The sequence below is a fragment of the Balaenoptera ricei genome, chromosome 16 (genome assembly GCF_028023285.1).
Source record: "Balaenoptera ricei isolate mBalRic1 chromosome 16, mBalRic1.hap2, whole genome shotgun sequence".
NCBI lineage: Eukaryota > Metazoa > Chordata > Mammalia > Artiodactyla > Balaenopteridae > Balaenoptera > Balaenoptera ricei.
In genome coordinates, this window is record NC_082654.1 from 65249171 (window position 1) to 65266006 (window position 16836).

Below are 16836 nucleotides of genomic sequence, written 5' to 3' on the forward strand. Positions count from 1 at the left end.
TGTTTAAAAATATATATTTTTTTAATAAATAAAATAAAAATTAAAAAAAACAATGTACATTCTAAAATTTCTTGTGGGTGTAATTAACATGTTGATTTGCTCCAATCTTTTTCCTCCAGGGGAAGCTTGTCATGCATCAGGACCATATTTTATTCATATCTGATTCCCTTGCATTATGCATAGTACCTGGCACAAAGTAAAAACAATAAATGTCTAGTGAATTAAACTGACAAAGCAAACAGGAACGCTTAGTCTATGCACTCTGCTTACAGCACATTTCTTTTATCTGCCATCATTATTTTGGTACAGATATGGAGTCCTCACTACACTACACAGTTCTTAAAGGAGCACTTCACACTTGTGTTTTAGACTAAGTCCAACTACTAAGGGAGGCAGTAGGATATAGTGGTTAAAGGTGTGTGGTGTGGAGTCAGACCATGTAACAATAGGTTGTAATCCCAGCTTCGCCACTTACTGGTGTGTGGACTTGGGCAAGTCATGTAATCTCTTGTGCATCTGTTTCCTCATCTATAAAATAATAAAAATATCTACCTCTTAAGTTGTCGTGAGAATTAAATGAGTTAAAATTTGTAAATCACCTATAACAGTGTCCGCAAGTGCTTCTATAAATGTTTGTTAAATAAAGTATCAATCAGTGGGAATACATCAAACATTTAAAAAAAAACTTCTGCACAGCAAAGGAAACCATCAACAAAATGAAAAAGCAACCTATCAAACGGAAGAAAATATGTGCAAATCATATATCCAATAAGGGGTTAATATCCAAAATATATAAAGAACTCATTCAACTCAATAGCCAAAAAAAATCTGATTAAAACATGGGCAGGGGGCTTCCCTGGTGGCGCAGTGGTTGAGAATCTGCCTGCTAATGCAGGGGACACGGGTTCGAGCCCTGGTCTGGGAAGATCCCACATGCCACGGAGCAGCTGGGCCCGTGCGCCACAACTACTGAGCCTGCGCGTCTGGAGCCTGTGCCCCGCAACGGGAGGGGCCGTGATAGTGAAAGGCCCGCGCACCGCGATGAAGAGCGGTCCCCGCACCGCGATGAAGAGTGGTTGGTCCCCGCATCGCGATGAAGAGTGGCCCCCACTTGCCGCAACTAGAGAAAGCCCTCGCACGAACCGAAGACCCAGCACAGCCAAAAATAAATAAATAAATAAATAAATAAATAAATAAAGTAGCTATAAAATTAAAAAAAAAAAAAAAAGTTCTGGAGGGAATTCCCTGGCGGTCCAGTAAAAAAAAAAAAAAAACATGGGCAGAAGATCTGAATTTTTCCACTAATCATCAGGGAAATGCAAATCAAAACCACAATGAAGGGCTTCCCTGGTGGCGCAGTGGTTGAGAATCTGCCTGCCAATGCAGGTGACACGGGTTCGAGCCCTGGTCTGGGAGGATCCCACATGCCACGGAGCGACTAGGCCCGTGAGCCACAATTACTGAGCCTGCGCGTCTGGAGCCTGTGCCCCTCAACGGGAGGGGCCGCGATGGTGAGAGGCCCGCGCACCGCGATGAAGAGTGGCCCCCGCTTGCCACAACTAGAGAAAGCCCTCGCAGAGAAACGAAGACCCAACACAGCCAAAAATAAATAAATAAACAAAGTAAACAATGCCTTACAAAAAAAATTCTTAAAAAAAAAAAAAAACCACAATGAAATATTATCTCATACCTGTTAGAATGGCTATTATTAAAAACACAAGAAATAACAAGTGTTGACAAGGATGTGGAGAAAAGAGAACCCTGCTGCACTGTTGGCTGGAATGCAAATTGGTGCCACCACTACAGAAAACAACTGGAGGTTCCTCAAAAAATTAAAAATAGAACTACCATGTGATCCAGCAATTCCGCTTCTGTTTATTTATCCAAGGGAAACAAAAACACTAACTTGAAAAGTTATCTGCACCCCATGTTCACTGCAACATTTACAACAGCCAAACATGGAAACAACTTAGTGTCTATCAATGGATGAATGGATAAAGAAAATGTGTATACACACACACACAATGGAGTATCATTCAGCCATTAAAGAAAAGAAGAAGGAAATCTTGCCATTTGCAACATGGATAGACCTTGAGGATGTTATGCAAAGTAAAACAAGTCAGACAAGGAAAGACAAATACTACCAGTGATCTCACGTGTGGGATCTTAAACCAACCAACCAACCTCATAGATACATAGAACAGATTAGATTTGTGGTTGCTAGAAGCAAAAGGTTGGGGAGTGGTCAGAAAGGGCAAATGAAGGCAGTCAAAAGATACAAACTTCCAGTTATAAAATAAATAAGGCCTGGGGATATAATGTATAGCATGGTGACTACAGTTAATAATTCTGTATGATCCAGCAATCCACTCCTGGGCATATATCCAGAGAAAACCATAACTGGAAAAGATACATGCACCCCAGTGTTCACTGCAGCACTATTTACAATAGCCAGGACATGGAACCAACCTAAATGTCCATCGACAGATGAATGGATAAAGATGTGGTACATATATACAATGGAATATTAGCCATAAAAAGGAGCGAAATAATGCCATTTGCATCAACATCAATGGACCTAGAGATTGTCATACTGAGTGAAGTAAGTCAGAGAAAGACAAATATTATATGATATTGTTTATACGTGGAATCTAAGAAAAGGGTACAAGGACTTCTCTGGTGGTCCAGTGGTTAAGACTCTACCGTTTCCACTGCAGTGGGCACGGGTTCAATCCCTGGTCAAGGAACTAAGATCCTGCACACCGTGGGGCACAGCCAAAAAAAAAAAAAAAAAAAAAAGGTACAAATGTACTTATCTACAAAACAGAAATAGAGTTGCAGGTGTAAAAAACAAACTTATGGTTACTAGGGGGGAAGTGGGGTGGGGGGAAGGGATAAATTGGAAGATTGGGATTGACATATACACACTACTATATATAAAACAGATAACGAATAAGGACCTACTGTACAGCACAGGGAACTCTACTCAATACTCTGCAATGGCCTTTATGGGAAAAGAATCTAAAAAAGAGTGGATATATGCCTATGTACAACTGATTCACTTTGCTGTACACCTGAAACTAACACAGCATTGTAAATCAACTATACTCCAATAAAAATTTTTTTTAAAATTCTGTATTGTATATCTGAAAGTTGCTAAGAGAGTGGCTTTTAAAAGTTCTCACAAGAAAAAATTGTAAATATGTGTGGTGATGAATATTAACAAGACTTACTGTGGTGATCATTTCATAATATATACATATATTTAATCATTATGTTGTACACCTTTAATATAATGTCATATGCCAATTATAACTCAATTTTAAAAGATTTAACATAAAAGAGCAAACAAATTAGCAAGAAAACACAAACTTGAGTAAATAAATGTAAAAAAGCATGAACACTTTCAAAAGAGAAAATACAAACAGAAAATAATATTTTAAAATTAATCTCTTTAATCAAAGAAATTTGAGCTAAAATGAGACCATTTTGCCTATATTAGCAAAGATTTTGTTTTAAAGCTATATAAGGAAAAGTTGTGAAGGAGATGAGAATTCTCATACATCAGTGGAGTAAGGATACATTGGTAGTCTTTTTGGAAAGCAATTTTATAATGTGTGCCAAATGCTTTTAAAATGGTCATCTTCCAAATACTGTATGGTATCACTTGTACGTGGAATCTTAAAAAAAAAAAAAAAATGGTGAACTCCTAGAAACAGAGAGTAGAACAGTGGTTGCCAGGGGCTAAGGTGATGGGGGAAATGGGGATATGTTTGGCAAAGGGTACAAACTTCCAGTTATAAGATTAATAAGTTCTGGGGATCTAACTGTACACCATGTTAACTACAGTTAATACTACTGTATTGTAGGGACTTCACTGGTGGTCCAGTGGTAAAGAATCTGCCTTCCAATGCAGGGGACACGGGTTTGATCCCTGGTCAGAGAACTAAGATCCCACATGCCGCAGGACAACTAAGCCCACACGCCACAACTACTGAGCTCGAGCGCCTCAACTAGAGAGCCTGTATGCCACAAACTACAGAGCCCACATGCCACAACTACAGAGCCCACACGCCCTGGAGCCCGCATGCCACAACTAGAGAAGAGAAAACCCGCACGCCACAACTAGAGAGAAGCCCGCGTGCTGCAATGAAAAATCCCGCATGTCTCAACAAAGATCCTGGGTGCCGCAACTAAGATCCGATGCAGCCAAAAATAAATAAATAAATAATAAATCTTAAAAAAAAAACCACTGTACTGTGTACTCGAAAGTTGCTAAGATAGTAAATCTTAAATTTTCTCACCACAAAAACAAAAACCAAAAAAAAGGTAATTATGTGAGGTGATGGAGGTGTTAACTAACCCTATTATGGTAATCATTTGCAATGTATCTGTGAATCAAATCATCACACTGTACATCTTAAATGTACACAGTATTATATACATCAAGTATATCTCAAATCTGAAAATAAATGAATGAATGAATGTTTAAAATCCCTCTGGCTTATAAGATTGTGTCTCTTTACCACCCCCCCACCCAAAACCTACTAATAAATAACTCTTCACAACTACAGAATACATTTTCTTTTTTATTATTCTATATTTGAGCAATTTTATGGAGAAAAAGAATCCCTTTAATACAGTAACTATTTAACTATAATATTACCTTGGAAGGTAGCATGGTAGAGTAGAAAGAACCAAAGTTTGGGGTCAGACAAACCATATTTAAATTCTGATTGTGTCACATAGTATATGCTAACCTCACTGAATCACAAACTCCTTACCTATAAATGGGAATAACAGTACCTCTTTCATAGTATTGTTGTGAGAATAAAATGTAGCCTGCTTAAGCACTCAATAAATACTAGTTTTTATTAGTTACATCTTCTAAAACTAAAATGTTAGTTTTATATCATCTAGTTCATCTTTGCAGGGCCTTACCAGGAAAAATGTTAATATAGTTGTAATCAAGGTGTACATATTATACACATTTTCCATGTATTGATGATCTAAATATTTATCATTTTAATGGTTATATCACATTCCCTTGCTAAGAGAGTATCGTAATTTATTTAACCATTCTGCAATTATTGGATAGCGTATTTTTAGTGACTCTGCATTAACTACTTTATTATCTGATCCCCGTAACACTTCTGTATTGTTGAGACAGGAGGGGTATCCCCATCTTACAAATGAGGAATAGGTGGCACAGAAAGTTTGAATTCTCCCAAGTCAGTTCGTTACAACCAAAGTCAAACTAGAAATCCCAGGTTTCCTATCTTCAAATTCAGTGATTCTCCACTCTGTTTAGATCTCTCCTTTATCTAGAACCACATTTTGTATCTATCGATTTTTTAAAATGACATTCTAACTTCTGCCACCATTGGGTCAATAATTTATGAAATATTTAAAATATTTTTATTCAGAATTATTAATTATTGACTGATACCAAACAAGTAGAAAACCATATAAGCAATTAAACTTCTCCAACTAAACACTATCTTACATATTTTTAAACTGAAACCCTCCATTAAATTCATTCAAGCATTCACACAGTATTAACACTGTTCTTTTTTTGGTTGATCTGGATGAACAAGGCAGAATATCATTCGTTATCAAGAAATAGATACTGTTCTAGATGCTGCAGTGAATATAACAGTAAAAATATCCTTGTCGTCCTGGAGCTTATATTTCCAGTACTGAAGATGGGTGATAAATAAATCATTAAAATGAATATGTTAGTGATAAGTGCAAAGCAAAAACAGCAGGGAAGGGGGATAGGATAGGAAGTGCTGGGGAGGGGTGGTTTACAGTGTCAGATGAGTGGCCAACGAGTCCTCACTAGATGGGAGATGTCTGAGTCAAGATCTGAAAGAAATGAGGGAGTGACCCAGGTAGATATCTAGGGGAAGAGTGGCATTAGCAGAGGAAACAGAGAAGGGCAAAGGCCCTGAGTTGGGAGCTTGTCTGCTATGTTTCAGAGCAACAAGATGGCCAGTATAGCTAGAACAGAACGAGACAGGGGAGAATAGTAGATGAAATTAGACAAGTAATGGTAGCCAGATCAGATAATGAACTTGCCGAACTTGCTGGTCTTCAAGGGTCTTTGGAGTCTTACTGAGTAAGATGGGAAAAATCATTGAAAATTTTGAGGAAAGGAGTGATGTGGTGTGATTTACCTTTGAACTGAAGGGGGTATGAGAGCAGGAAGACCAACCAGGAGACTACAGCAAGAGATGATGGTGACAGCAGTGGTCTGATTCTAGACAGAATTCAAAAGTAAAGCCAACAGAATTTGCTGATGTATTAGATAGAGAGTGTGAGGAGAAGAGGTGTCTCCAAGGTTTTAGGCCTCAACAACTGAAGAAAGAAGCTGGTGTTTATAGCAAGCAAGGTAGGGAGGAGAAGGTTATCAGAAACTCAATGTTAGTAGTTTTAGAGATACCTACCCCATAAAAAGTACAAGTGCCAAATCAGCAGTTGGACAGACAAGTCTGGAATTAGAGAGGTACAGACTAGGGATATAATTTGGGAGTCATCAGCACAGAGATGGTATTTAGAACAAGGGAATGAATGTAGATGGAAAGAGGAGACATCCAAACACTTAACTCTGGGTACCCCACTGTTCAGAGGTTGGGGATATAAGGAGGATGCAACAAGGACTGAAAAGAAGGAAAAATAAACAAGCAGAAGCTAAATTTAAAAAGTACGTCAAGGAAGAGAGACTAATCAACTGAGCCAGAGGCTAGATTGATCAACTATGCCAAATGCTACCGATAGGTCAAATGAGATGAGGACTAAGAATTTACCACTAAATTTGGCAAAATATAAATCACTGGTGAACTTGGTAAGACATTGATTCTTAACCCTGAGCTTGAAAAACCTCAAAATATCTGGTTATTTAAAGAAGTGCTTGGGACTTCCCTGGTGGCGCAGTGGTTAAGAATCTGCCTGCCGATGCAGGAGACACAGGTTCGAGCCCTGGTCTGGGAAGATCCCACATGCCACGGAGCAACTAAGCCCGTGCGCCACAACTACTGAGCCTGCGCTCTAGAGCCCGTGAGCCACAACTACTGAAGCCTGTGTGCCACAACCACTGAAGCCTGCGTGCTTAGAGCCCATGCTCCACAACAAGGGAAGCCACTGCAATGAGAAGCCCGCGCACTGCAACAAAGAGTAGCCTCCGCTCGTCGCAACTAGAGAAAGCCCACATGCAGCAACGAAGACCCAAAGCACCAAAAAATATATATATTAAAAGAAAAATTTAGAAAAAAAAAAGAAGTGCTACACATAGCCTCAAAACAAAATCAACTAAATCCATTTTAATTTTAGAAGACTGCCAAGTTTTTTTTTAATAGACTTCATTTTTTAGAGCAGTGTTAGGTTCACAGCAGAGCTGAGTGGAAGGTACAGATATTTCCTATCTACCTCCTTGCCCCCAAACATGTATAGCCTCCTCCAGATTGCCAAGTGGTAGGTAAAATTTACTAAGGAAACGAACGGTAACACAGTGGTGTTACAAAATTCACCTTTGTAGGATGGTGACCCTCTAAAGTAAAAGTTTTCAATCTAGGCTCTCCAGAGCCCTAGAAGTTCTACAGCATCTCTTTTGTACTATACCACAAAGGGGAGGGAAGAAGGTTATCTGTAGTGGATTGGGCTCAGGGTTCTTCTGACCTGTTTAACCAGAGTAGCTCAATCAGTTTTTACATACTGTATTTCAAAAGGGTTTTACAGTTAAAAAAAAAAAAGTTATTGAAAATCACCGCCCTGAAGCAGTGGTTCTCAAAGTGCAGTACTCAAACCAGCAGCAGCACCTGGCACCTTGTTAAAAATGCAAATTCTCAAGTCCCAACCCAGACCTACTGAATCAGAGTCTGGGGATGAGCATTGTGTTAACAAGTCCTCCAGGTGATTCTGATGCATGCTGAAATTTGAGAACCAGTGCCTCCAATATTTCAGATATTTTGCTTAGGTAGTTGTTTGCCTTCCTTTAAGCACTGCTATCCTCAGTGGAAATCAAAACAGAAATTTTAGATTATAGATGAAAATATGCAAATATCAGTATTTTAGGATATTAGAATAATATTTCTTACACAATTATATTTGGATTAAGGCTGCCATTAGACCTTATCCAAGGGTTATTTTTAAGAACCCTGAAGTCTTTAATACAAAACAATTTCAGTTATTAGATGACCACCTAGACAGCTCTACAGAGAGGTCCCAAAGTATACTGAAAAGTCATATTCCAATATTATGAGTGAGCAATTCTTAATGTCAATTCTTGACTAGTTTCAATCAAAGATTAAAATTTAGGGACTTCCCTGGTGGTTCAGCAGTTAAGACTACAGGCTCCCAATGCAGGGGGCCCAGGTTCAATCCCTGGTCAGGGAACTAGATCCCACACGCCGCAACCAGAAGTTCCCGCACACTGCAACGAAGATCCCACGTGCCGCAACCAAGACCCGGCGCAGCCAAACAAATAAATAAATAAATAAAATTTTTTTTAAAAGATTAAAATTTATCTGACATGCAACATACCTCTTTCATATACTGATTATATAGAGCTTCTGATGATTCTAGATAAGCTTGTGCAGTTTCAATTTCTTCTCTTTCAGACCACAAGATACCCAGGTTATTCTGGAAAATAAAGAGAAATAATGACAATATAAATCTTCCAATGAAGTAGTTTTCATAGTTTCAAAGTCAATACTTACCTATCAGATAGTATCAATACTACAACCTGATTAACCATGAATTAATTATTCATAATACTACTGTCCTTACGTCGTGGGAGGCAGCCACAAAGATGGGTTCCCTGGTAATTCCTGCCTCCTGGTGCTCATGCCCTGTATAATCTCTTCCCCTTAAGTCTGGGCTGGATTTAGTGACTTGCTTCTAACAAATAGAATATGGCAAAAGTGATAGAAGGTCTCTTCCAACATCAGGTTACAAAACACTGTGGTTCCATTTTGGGTGCTCCCTCTTGCTTGTACTCTCTGAGGGAAGCCAAATGCCATATTCTGAGCCACCCTATGGATAGACTCATGTGGTCAGGGAGGTCAACAGCCAGCAAGGAATCGAGGCCCCTCAGACCAACAACCTGTAAGAAACTGAATCCTGCCAACAACCAGGTGAGTGAGCTTGGAAGCAGATTCTCCCCAACCTGAGCCTTCAAGTGCAGCCCCAAGCGGGCCAACAATCTGATGAGAGACCCTGAGCCAGAAGCAACTAGCTAAGCCATGCCTGGATTCCTGTTACAATAAAAGTTTGTTGTTTCAATCGGCTACATTTAGGGGTACAATGTTACATTTTAAAAACTAAGCCAGTTTTTCCCCTGCCACAGGACTCTTTTTATCAGACTCTGTATAGGGAAAATCAGGCCTGTTTACATGGTCAGAATTCAAGACTAGCTCCCCTTTAGACAATGGGGTTACTCTGCCTCCCAACCCCTGGGACAGCCTTTCAGGCACAGGGATACTTCTGAGGCTGGGCTTCCACCATCTTTTGCTTACCTCCCTAGGGAAGGGAACAGAATAAGGAAACAAAGTTTTTAAAGCAAATTCTTAACCTGGGCCCAAGGACCCACAAGTTACCCATGAAGAGAATTCAGAGTCTATGAATGTAGATGGAGAACTATTACAAACTTATTTTCACTATGTCCTACGAAACAGTATTACAGTACCTGGGATTTCTGTGGCCTATAGAAATGAAAAAATCTTCATATTACAGCTTGCAGATATCTCAAAATACCATTTATATTCATTAGTACTTTAAAATTATGGAAGTTATTAGACACAGATGTTATTTAATGTGTTAATAAGGAAGCTCATATATCACTATATCATACATTTGTTTTAAAAAATATTTTGGGGGGGCTTCCTTGGTGGCGCAGTGGTTGAGAATCTGCCTGCTAATGCAGGGCACACGGGTTCGAGCCCTGGTCTGGGAAGATCCCACATGCCGCGGAGCAACTGGGCCCGTGAACCACAATTACTGAGGCTGCGCGTCTGGAGCCTGTGCCCCGCAACAAGAGAGGCCACGACAGTGAAGAAGCCCGCGCACCGCAAAGAAAAGAGTGGCCCCCGCTTGCCGCAACTAGAGGAAGCCCTCGCACAGAAACGAAGACCCAACAGAGCCAAAAATAAAATATAATAAATAAATAAATAAATAAAATAAAAAATAAAATATTTTGGTAACTTCTATGTTATTGGTTTCTTTTATAACCCCTACATTTTATTTTATACATTTAAAATCATTATTCTGTTTCATGAAATACAGGCTTCAGTAGATTGCAAAAGGGGTACATGACACAAAAAAACATGTTTAGAAACCCTACAGTTTAAAGGTGACATGATCACTGCCCTGGAACACAGACCTCTGGTCTTATGGCTTCACGTAATATACCTATTCTATAATTTTTTTTAAGTGACTTGATCAGTTCTCAGTGTCTAGGACTGCAGGTAGGTCATAGTGATAAACTACTGAGATTGGGCAGTTCTCTCCTCTATATTACTTATGCAATACTTTGTGGTACCCTGGGGAAGCTTAAAGGGCTCTGGCCCACTACTAATTTACCGATTATTCTGCCCACCTAGCCTCAGAGAATATAATCTCCCTTAATATTCATTTCTTGAATTTAGAAATGAATCCACAAGTCACCTTTTCTCACTCCCTAGGTCAACTTATTTTTCCTCTGACAACAGTCCCTGAGATACTCCATTTGGCCATGACACCAGCACAACACCAGCAGACTGTACCTAGCCTAGACAGATTAGCGACACACCCACTACCAGGAACTGGTTAGCCACATTTACTCTATTTTGATGGGATGGTGATGCATTTAGGCTGCTAGATCCAGGGTAGGCTGTGCCACAGAAAGCAACAACTCTGGTGTGTGATAAATCTTAAATCAAGTAGAGACCCTAGAGTGTGTCTAGAAATGACTAAGGGTTTTTTTTAACCATAACCTATTGAGGTCCTGAAGTTAAGGACCATGCAAGGGATCTAGAACTGATTTGATTTTTCAAAATTAATAGTGTTAATGTTTTTTTCAGTGTTTACTCCACAGAGCTGACTGCTTTTGACATTCTACATAAATTATTTTTACAATATAAATCCCATATACATCAGAAAGTACTGTATCATTCACAAAGCAACATCATGTTCTTGCCCTTGGGATAACAGAATAGGTAAGGAAAAAAAATAAATATAAAACAAAAACAGCTAAAAAAGTACTACTGGTGAATTCTACCAAAAATGTAAGGAAAAAATAATACCAACTCTACACAAATTCATCAAGAAAAGCAAAGAGGAAAGAACACTTCCCATCTCATACTAAACCAAAGACACAACAAGAAAACTACAGACTGATATCCTTCATGAACAAAGATACAAAAAATATTAACAAAATTTTAGCAAATCCAGTCCAACAATATATAAAAGGGTAATATTTTACTCGTTTGGCTTGGCAAAAACTCCAAGTGGAGTTTATCACAGGAAAGAAAGGTTGGTTTAACATTGGAAAATCAATCAATGTAATTCACCATATTAACAGACTAAAAAAGGAAGGAAAAAAATCATCTCAGATGCAGCAATGAAATAATGATGTGGAGTGAAAGAAGTCAGACCAAAAGAAGAGCATACACCATATGATTCCATTATGAAATTCTAGAAAATGTGGTGGAGGAGGGCAAGGAGAAGGGAGAGAGAATAAAGGAGTGAGAGAGGAATTACAAAGGAACACAAGGAAACTTTTAGTGGTGAAGGATATGTTCATTACCTTGATTGCAGTAACTGTTTCATGAGAATATAAAGATGTCAAAGTTCATCAAATTGTATACTTTAGATATGTGCAGTTTACTGTACATCAATTGTACCTCAATAAAGCTATAAACACACAAAAAACATCCTCCTTATACATATATATCCTGGCAGTGGGGAGAATAATCTACTAATTTGTCAAGTTAAATTTCACTCAGGAAGTGCAAGTGTATATTGCTGATAGCACAAATCAGAAGGAAAACCAGATAAAAACCATTCCTAAGGCCCCCTTCTTCTGGGGAAGGTAGAAGGGGACAGTCTCCCTTGATAACCTAATGTGGGTCCAGGTCCTGTATATCTATAGTTTCCCAGGAAGGAGACACCAGATTGAGACAAAAGAGTCAGAATATCACAAATTCCCATGGACTGATACTTTCAAATTTTTTCCTACACATACATACACACACACAGGTAGTCTTTCACCAAAATAGAATCACTCTATGTAATTCCAAACATGCCTTTTACTCTTCCCTCTCCTCTTAGTATTGATATTATCGTTAACAAATATAAATCATTATTTCTAATGGCTGCATATTGTTCTTCTGTATGGATGTACCAGTATTTATTTAACTACAGATCTCACTAATGTTTATTCTCTCTTTTTTTTTTTTTGAAACTAACAATGCTGTGACAAACATCCATGTTAACATACCTTTGCATACCTGTCTCAATATTATTTTAGAATATTGATGTGGAATTTTTAAGTCAAAGTCTTTTTTTTTTTTTTTTTTTTTTTTACTACTTATTTATTTATTTTTGGCTGCATTGGGTCTTCGTTGCTGAGCGCGGGCTTTCTCTAGTTGCGGCGAGCGGGGGCTACTCTTTGTTGCGGTGCGTGGGCTTCTCATTGCGGTGGCTTCTCTCGTTGCAGAGCATGGGCTCTAGGCACACGGGCTTCAGTAGTTGTGGCTCGTGGGCTCAGTAGTTGTGGCTCACAGGCTCTAGAGCGCAGGCTCAGTAGTTGTGGCGCACGGGCTTAGCTGCTCCGTGGCATGTGGGATCTTCCCGGACCAGGGCTCAAACCCGTGTCCCCTGCATTGACAGGCGGATTCTTATCACTGCGCCACCAGGGAAGCCCTAAGTCAAAGTCTTGACTCAAGAGTTTTGATACCTACTGATCTCCAGAAAGTTCTATGAATTTATATTTCCACTAGCGATAATGCTAATGGACAGTATCCATCTCCTCATTGTTTCTCCAACAATAAACGTAACCAATATCTTTAATAATCTCTGCCAGTGTGATATAATTTTTCTATCTCATTCTTTCAGTTTGTTTTATTAGTAGTGAGGTCAAATCTCTCATCATATATAGCAAATATTAAACGTAATAAAATGCTATAGAGTGGTAATGCCATTGGAATAAACAGATCAACTAAAAAGTAGAGTTCAGAAACAGACTAGCATAAGCCCAATCTAATTAAAATACTATTGCTGTACCTCCCAGGCTAGTTCCAGTGCATTACTTTTCTTTTCATATTTTTATATTCACTTTTCTTTATTCTTTCAGATAAACATATTCATTTTGTCAAGTTCTAAGAAAAAAGAAAGCCTATTGTGATTTCAGCAGGAATTGCATCAGACCTATAAATGAACATCAGGAAAATGACGTTTAATCTTGCCACCTAGGAACATGGTATATCATTCCTTTTAAGATTATCAGTTCTATTACCCCAATACTGCTCTTTGTAAATGCAATTTCTAAAAATAATATTTTTAACAAGTTTTTGCTTATATACAGAGTATTATTGATATTATATATTTACCTTATATCCTCCTGTTTTATCAAACTGATAGTTCTAAGACTTTTACAGTTGATGACTTTAGGTTTTTTAGGTATACAAAGATCACATATAAAAATGATGATTTTTATTTTTAAAGACTGATACTCTTATTTGCTTTCTATACTATTGCAACGGCCAGAACATCTAATCAACGTTTTGTTCCTGGTTTTAGTAAAAATATCTCTAATAAGTCACCCTTCAGAAAAGGCTGACTGTTCAAAATACTGTAATTCATTGAGCATACGATGTCACAAGTTTTAAGACAATTATTTTATGTATCAACAAGAAAACATTGCCAAGAAAATTATGACACAAAATCAATCAGCTGTAAGATGGATCCTGATTTCAGAAATATTAATATATATAAGAACATGCATATTAAAATCAATAAAATACAGCAAATACTGGAGATCCTATATTACATTAAGGATGTAACATTACATTAATGTAATGTTCATTACATTTTTTTAATGTTCATTAAGATTTTAGGCAGCCAAATGGTTGAAGAAAATTTCAAATAACTGAGATTTTGTCTGAATTCAGTATCTTATGGATTTCATTAGATCATTCATCCACTCAACAAATATTCAGAATGGGCCTATTATGTGCCAGGGACTGAGATTACAAATAGTGAGCAAAAAGAGATATAGTTCCTGTTATATGTAGCTTTTCATTTAATTGGGCCATGATAACAGAATATAACCTATACAATTTCCTTTTTAATTTTGAGGTTTTTCTTTGAGACCTACTCACCGTAAGATCAACTGTGATAAATGTTCACTGGATCACATATACTAGGAACTGGAACTACTGAATGTAAGGGTTTGTGAGCTTACTTAAGCAAAGTACCTGACACAAGAAATTCATACAAGGGCTTTCCTGGTGGCAAAGTGGTTAAGAATCCACATGCCAATGCAGGGGACACAGGTTCGAGCTCTGGTCCAGGAAGATCCCACATGCCATGGAGCAACTAAGCCCGTGCGCCACAACTACTGAGCCTGCGCTCTAGAGCCCATGAGCCACAACTACTGAGCCTGCGTGCCACAACTACAGAGCCGGTGCTCCACAACAAGAGAAGCCACTGCAATGAGAAGCCCGTGCACCGCAGTGAAGAGTAGCCCCCGCTCGCCGCAACTGGAGGAAGCCCGCTCACAGCAACAAAGACCCAACGCAGCCATAAAATAAATAGGTAAATAAATAAAATATAAATAAATAACTTAAAAAAAAAGTTCATACATATTTGTATTCTGAACTGTTACGTTCCTGACGACAACGTCAGACTTCTTAATAAACCAAGCACCATATAAATAGGAAACACGTATTTTAAGAATTCAAAGGTAGGAGGAAGGGCTTCCCTGGTGGCGCAGTGGTTGAGAGTCTGCTTGCTAATGCAGGGGACACGGGTTCAAGCCCTGGTCTGGGAAGATCCCACATGCCTGGGAGCAACTGGGCCCGTGAGCCACAACTACTGAGCCTGCGCGTCTGGGGCTTGTGCTCCGCAACAAGAGAGGCCGCGACGGTGGGAGGCCCGCGCACCGCGATGAAGAGTGGCCCCCCGCTTGCCACAACTGGAGAAAGCCCTCGCACAGAAACGAAGACCCAACACAGCCAAAAATAAAAATAAATAAAAGGTAGGAGGAAGAGGTCAGTTCAGAACAAAATGATCCAAAGAAAGTTACATGTAAGTATGAGGTGAGTCTTGAGATCGGTTTTGAAGAACAGGCAGGAATTCCCTGGGAAACAAACGAATGACTATAGCAAGAACAGAAACTGAAGATTTCAGATACTTTGTTTCAAATTAAGAACGTACTCTGGTCATTCTTTATAATTTCCTTGAGACCTTAAATTAAGAAGTAAATTACCTTGGATTTTTCTTAACAGAATGAACAGGATTTGGAATGGTGGAGAGTTGGAGGGTCTCGGGAAACCAACGCGTTGACCACGACTAAGCGAAGCAATAAGTGATGCTGGTGAAGTGTGCGAAGAGGGTGGAGAGGGAGTTTGGAAGCCGCTTATCACAAAGGTTTGAAAACGTGGGGACAAATCGTGCCTTATACGTTTGCCTTTGGTCTCGGCAAGAGTTGGGGCCCCTCGCCACCCCCTGGCCTCCAGCCAACAGCAGGGCCGAGCTCGCTCTCACCTGAGCCTGGATGTAGAGTGAGACGCAGTCGTGCGACAGTCGGTACTTGCGCAGTAGCCTCAGGCATTTCACCAGATGCTCCTCCCCCGCCGACAGCTCCTCAGTGTCGATGTGATTCACCCCGAGATGGAACTCAATAACCGCCCGCCTCACTGCCCCCTGGGCGACGGGCCCCTCAGCCTCCACCAATTCAGCCGGCAGTCCCAAGGCGTGGTCCCCTGCGCCCAAGCTGTCATCGCCCTGAGGTCGCTCATCCTCGTCTTCAGGCGCAGGGCCCAACAGAGCCTTGACCTCTTCCAGCAGCGCCCGGGCGCTGTATTTGGACTTGTACGGCTCCTTTTCCGGGTTTTTATGCAATTCTACCCGAGACAAGGCTAGCGCAGCCTGGAATTTCTCACGAATCTCGGCCCACGGAGCATCCGCCATAGCGGCCTCCACAGCCTCGGTTTCCTCAGTGTTTGCTAACAGGACTCCCGCCTTCCTTCTGCTTTGCGACACTTCACTTACGGCCCCCGACAGCCCTGCGCCTGCGCACTGCAGAACGATATCCAATGACGTCCGCCAGGTGAAAGGCAATATGCTTGGCAGTGACCAATGGGAAGGCGCAGTAGTCACCATAGCAACCGTTGTCATGGAAAAGAACCTGTCCTGGCGATAGTCCCACCTCCAGCCCCGCCCTCTGCGGTGGTGAGTCTATCTCTTGTTGATCCGGTGAAGTTGTAGCTACTTAAAAATATCGATTGAGGAACTTCCCTAGTGGCGCAGTGGTTGAGAATCTGCCTACCAAAGCTGGGCACACGGGTTCGAGCCCTGGTCTGGGAGGATCCCACATGCCTGGGAGCAACTGGGCCCGTGAGCCACAACTGCTGAGCCTGAGCGTCTGGAGTCTCTGCTCCGCAGCAAGAGAGGCCGCAATAGTGAGAGGCCCGCGCACCGCGATGAAGAGTGGCCCCTGCTCTCCGCAACTGGAAAAAGCTCTCACACAGAAACGAAGACCCAACACAGCCAAAAATAAAAATAATAAATAAATAATAAAAAAATTTTAAAAAAATATCGATTGACTTCAACAGATCACAAGGAAATATTGTTTAC

The 16836-nt window shown here is 40.1% G+C and overlaps 1 protein-coding gene across 2 annotated transcripts in view; it reads right to left on the minus strand.

Moving 5' to 3' along the window:
* The window catches only part of KIFBP (kinesin family binding protein), a 38353-nt gene extending 22111 nt beyond the window's left edge, over positions 1–16242 (minus strand). For both annotated transcript variants that reach the window (XM_059900307.1, XM_059900306.1), the window contains exons 1-2: positions 15745–16242; positions 8542–8640 (exon numbers count right to left, since the gene is read on the minus strand). In XM_059900307.1, coding sequence (XP_059756290.1) covers positions 8542–8640; positions 15745–16170 — 525 coding nt within the window. In that variant the 5' untranslated portion in view covers positions 16171–16242. The remainder of the gene's footprint in view (positions 1–8541; positions 8641–15744) is intronic.
* Between the last annotated feature and the right edge of the window lie 594 nt (positions 16243–16836).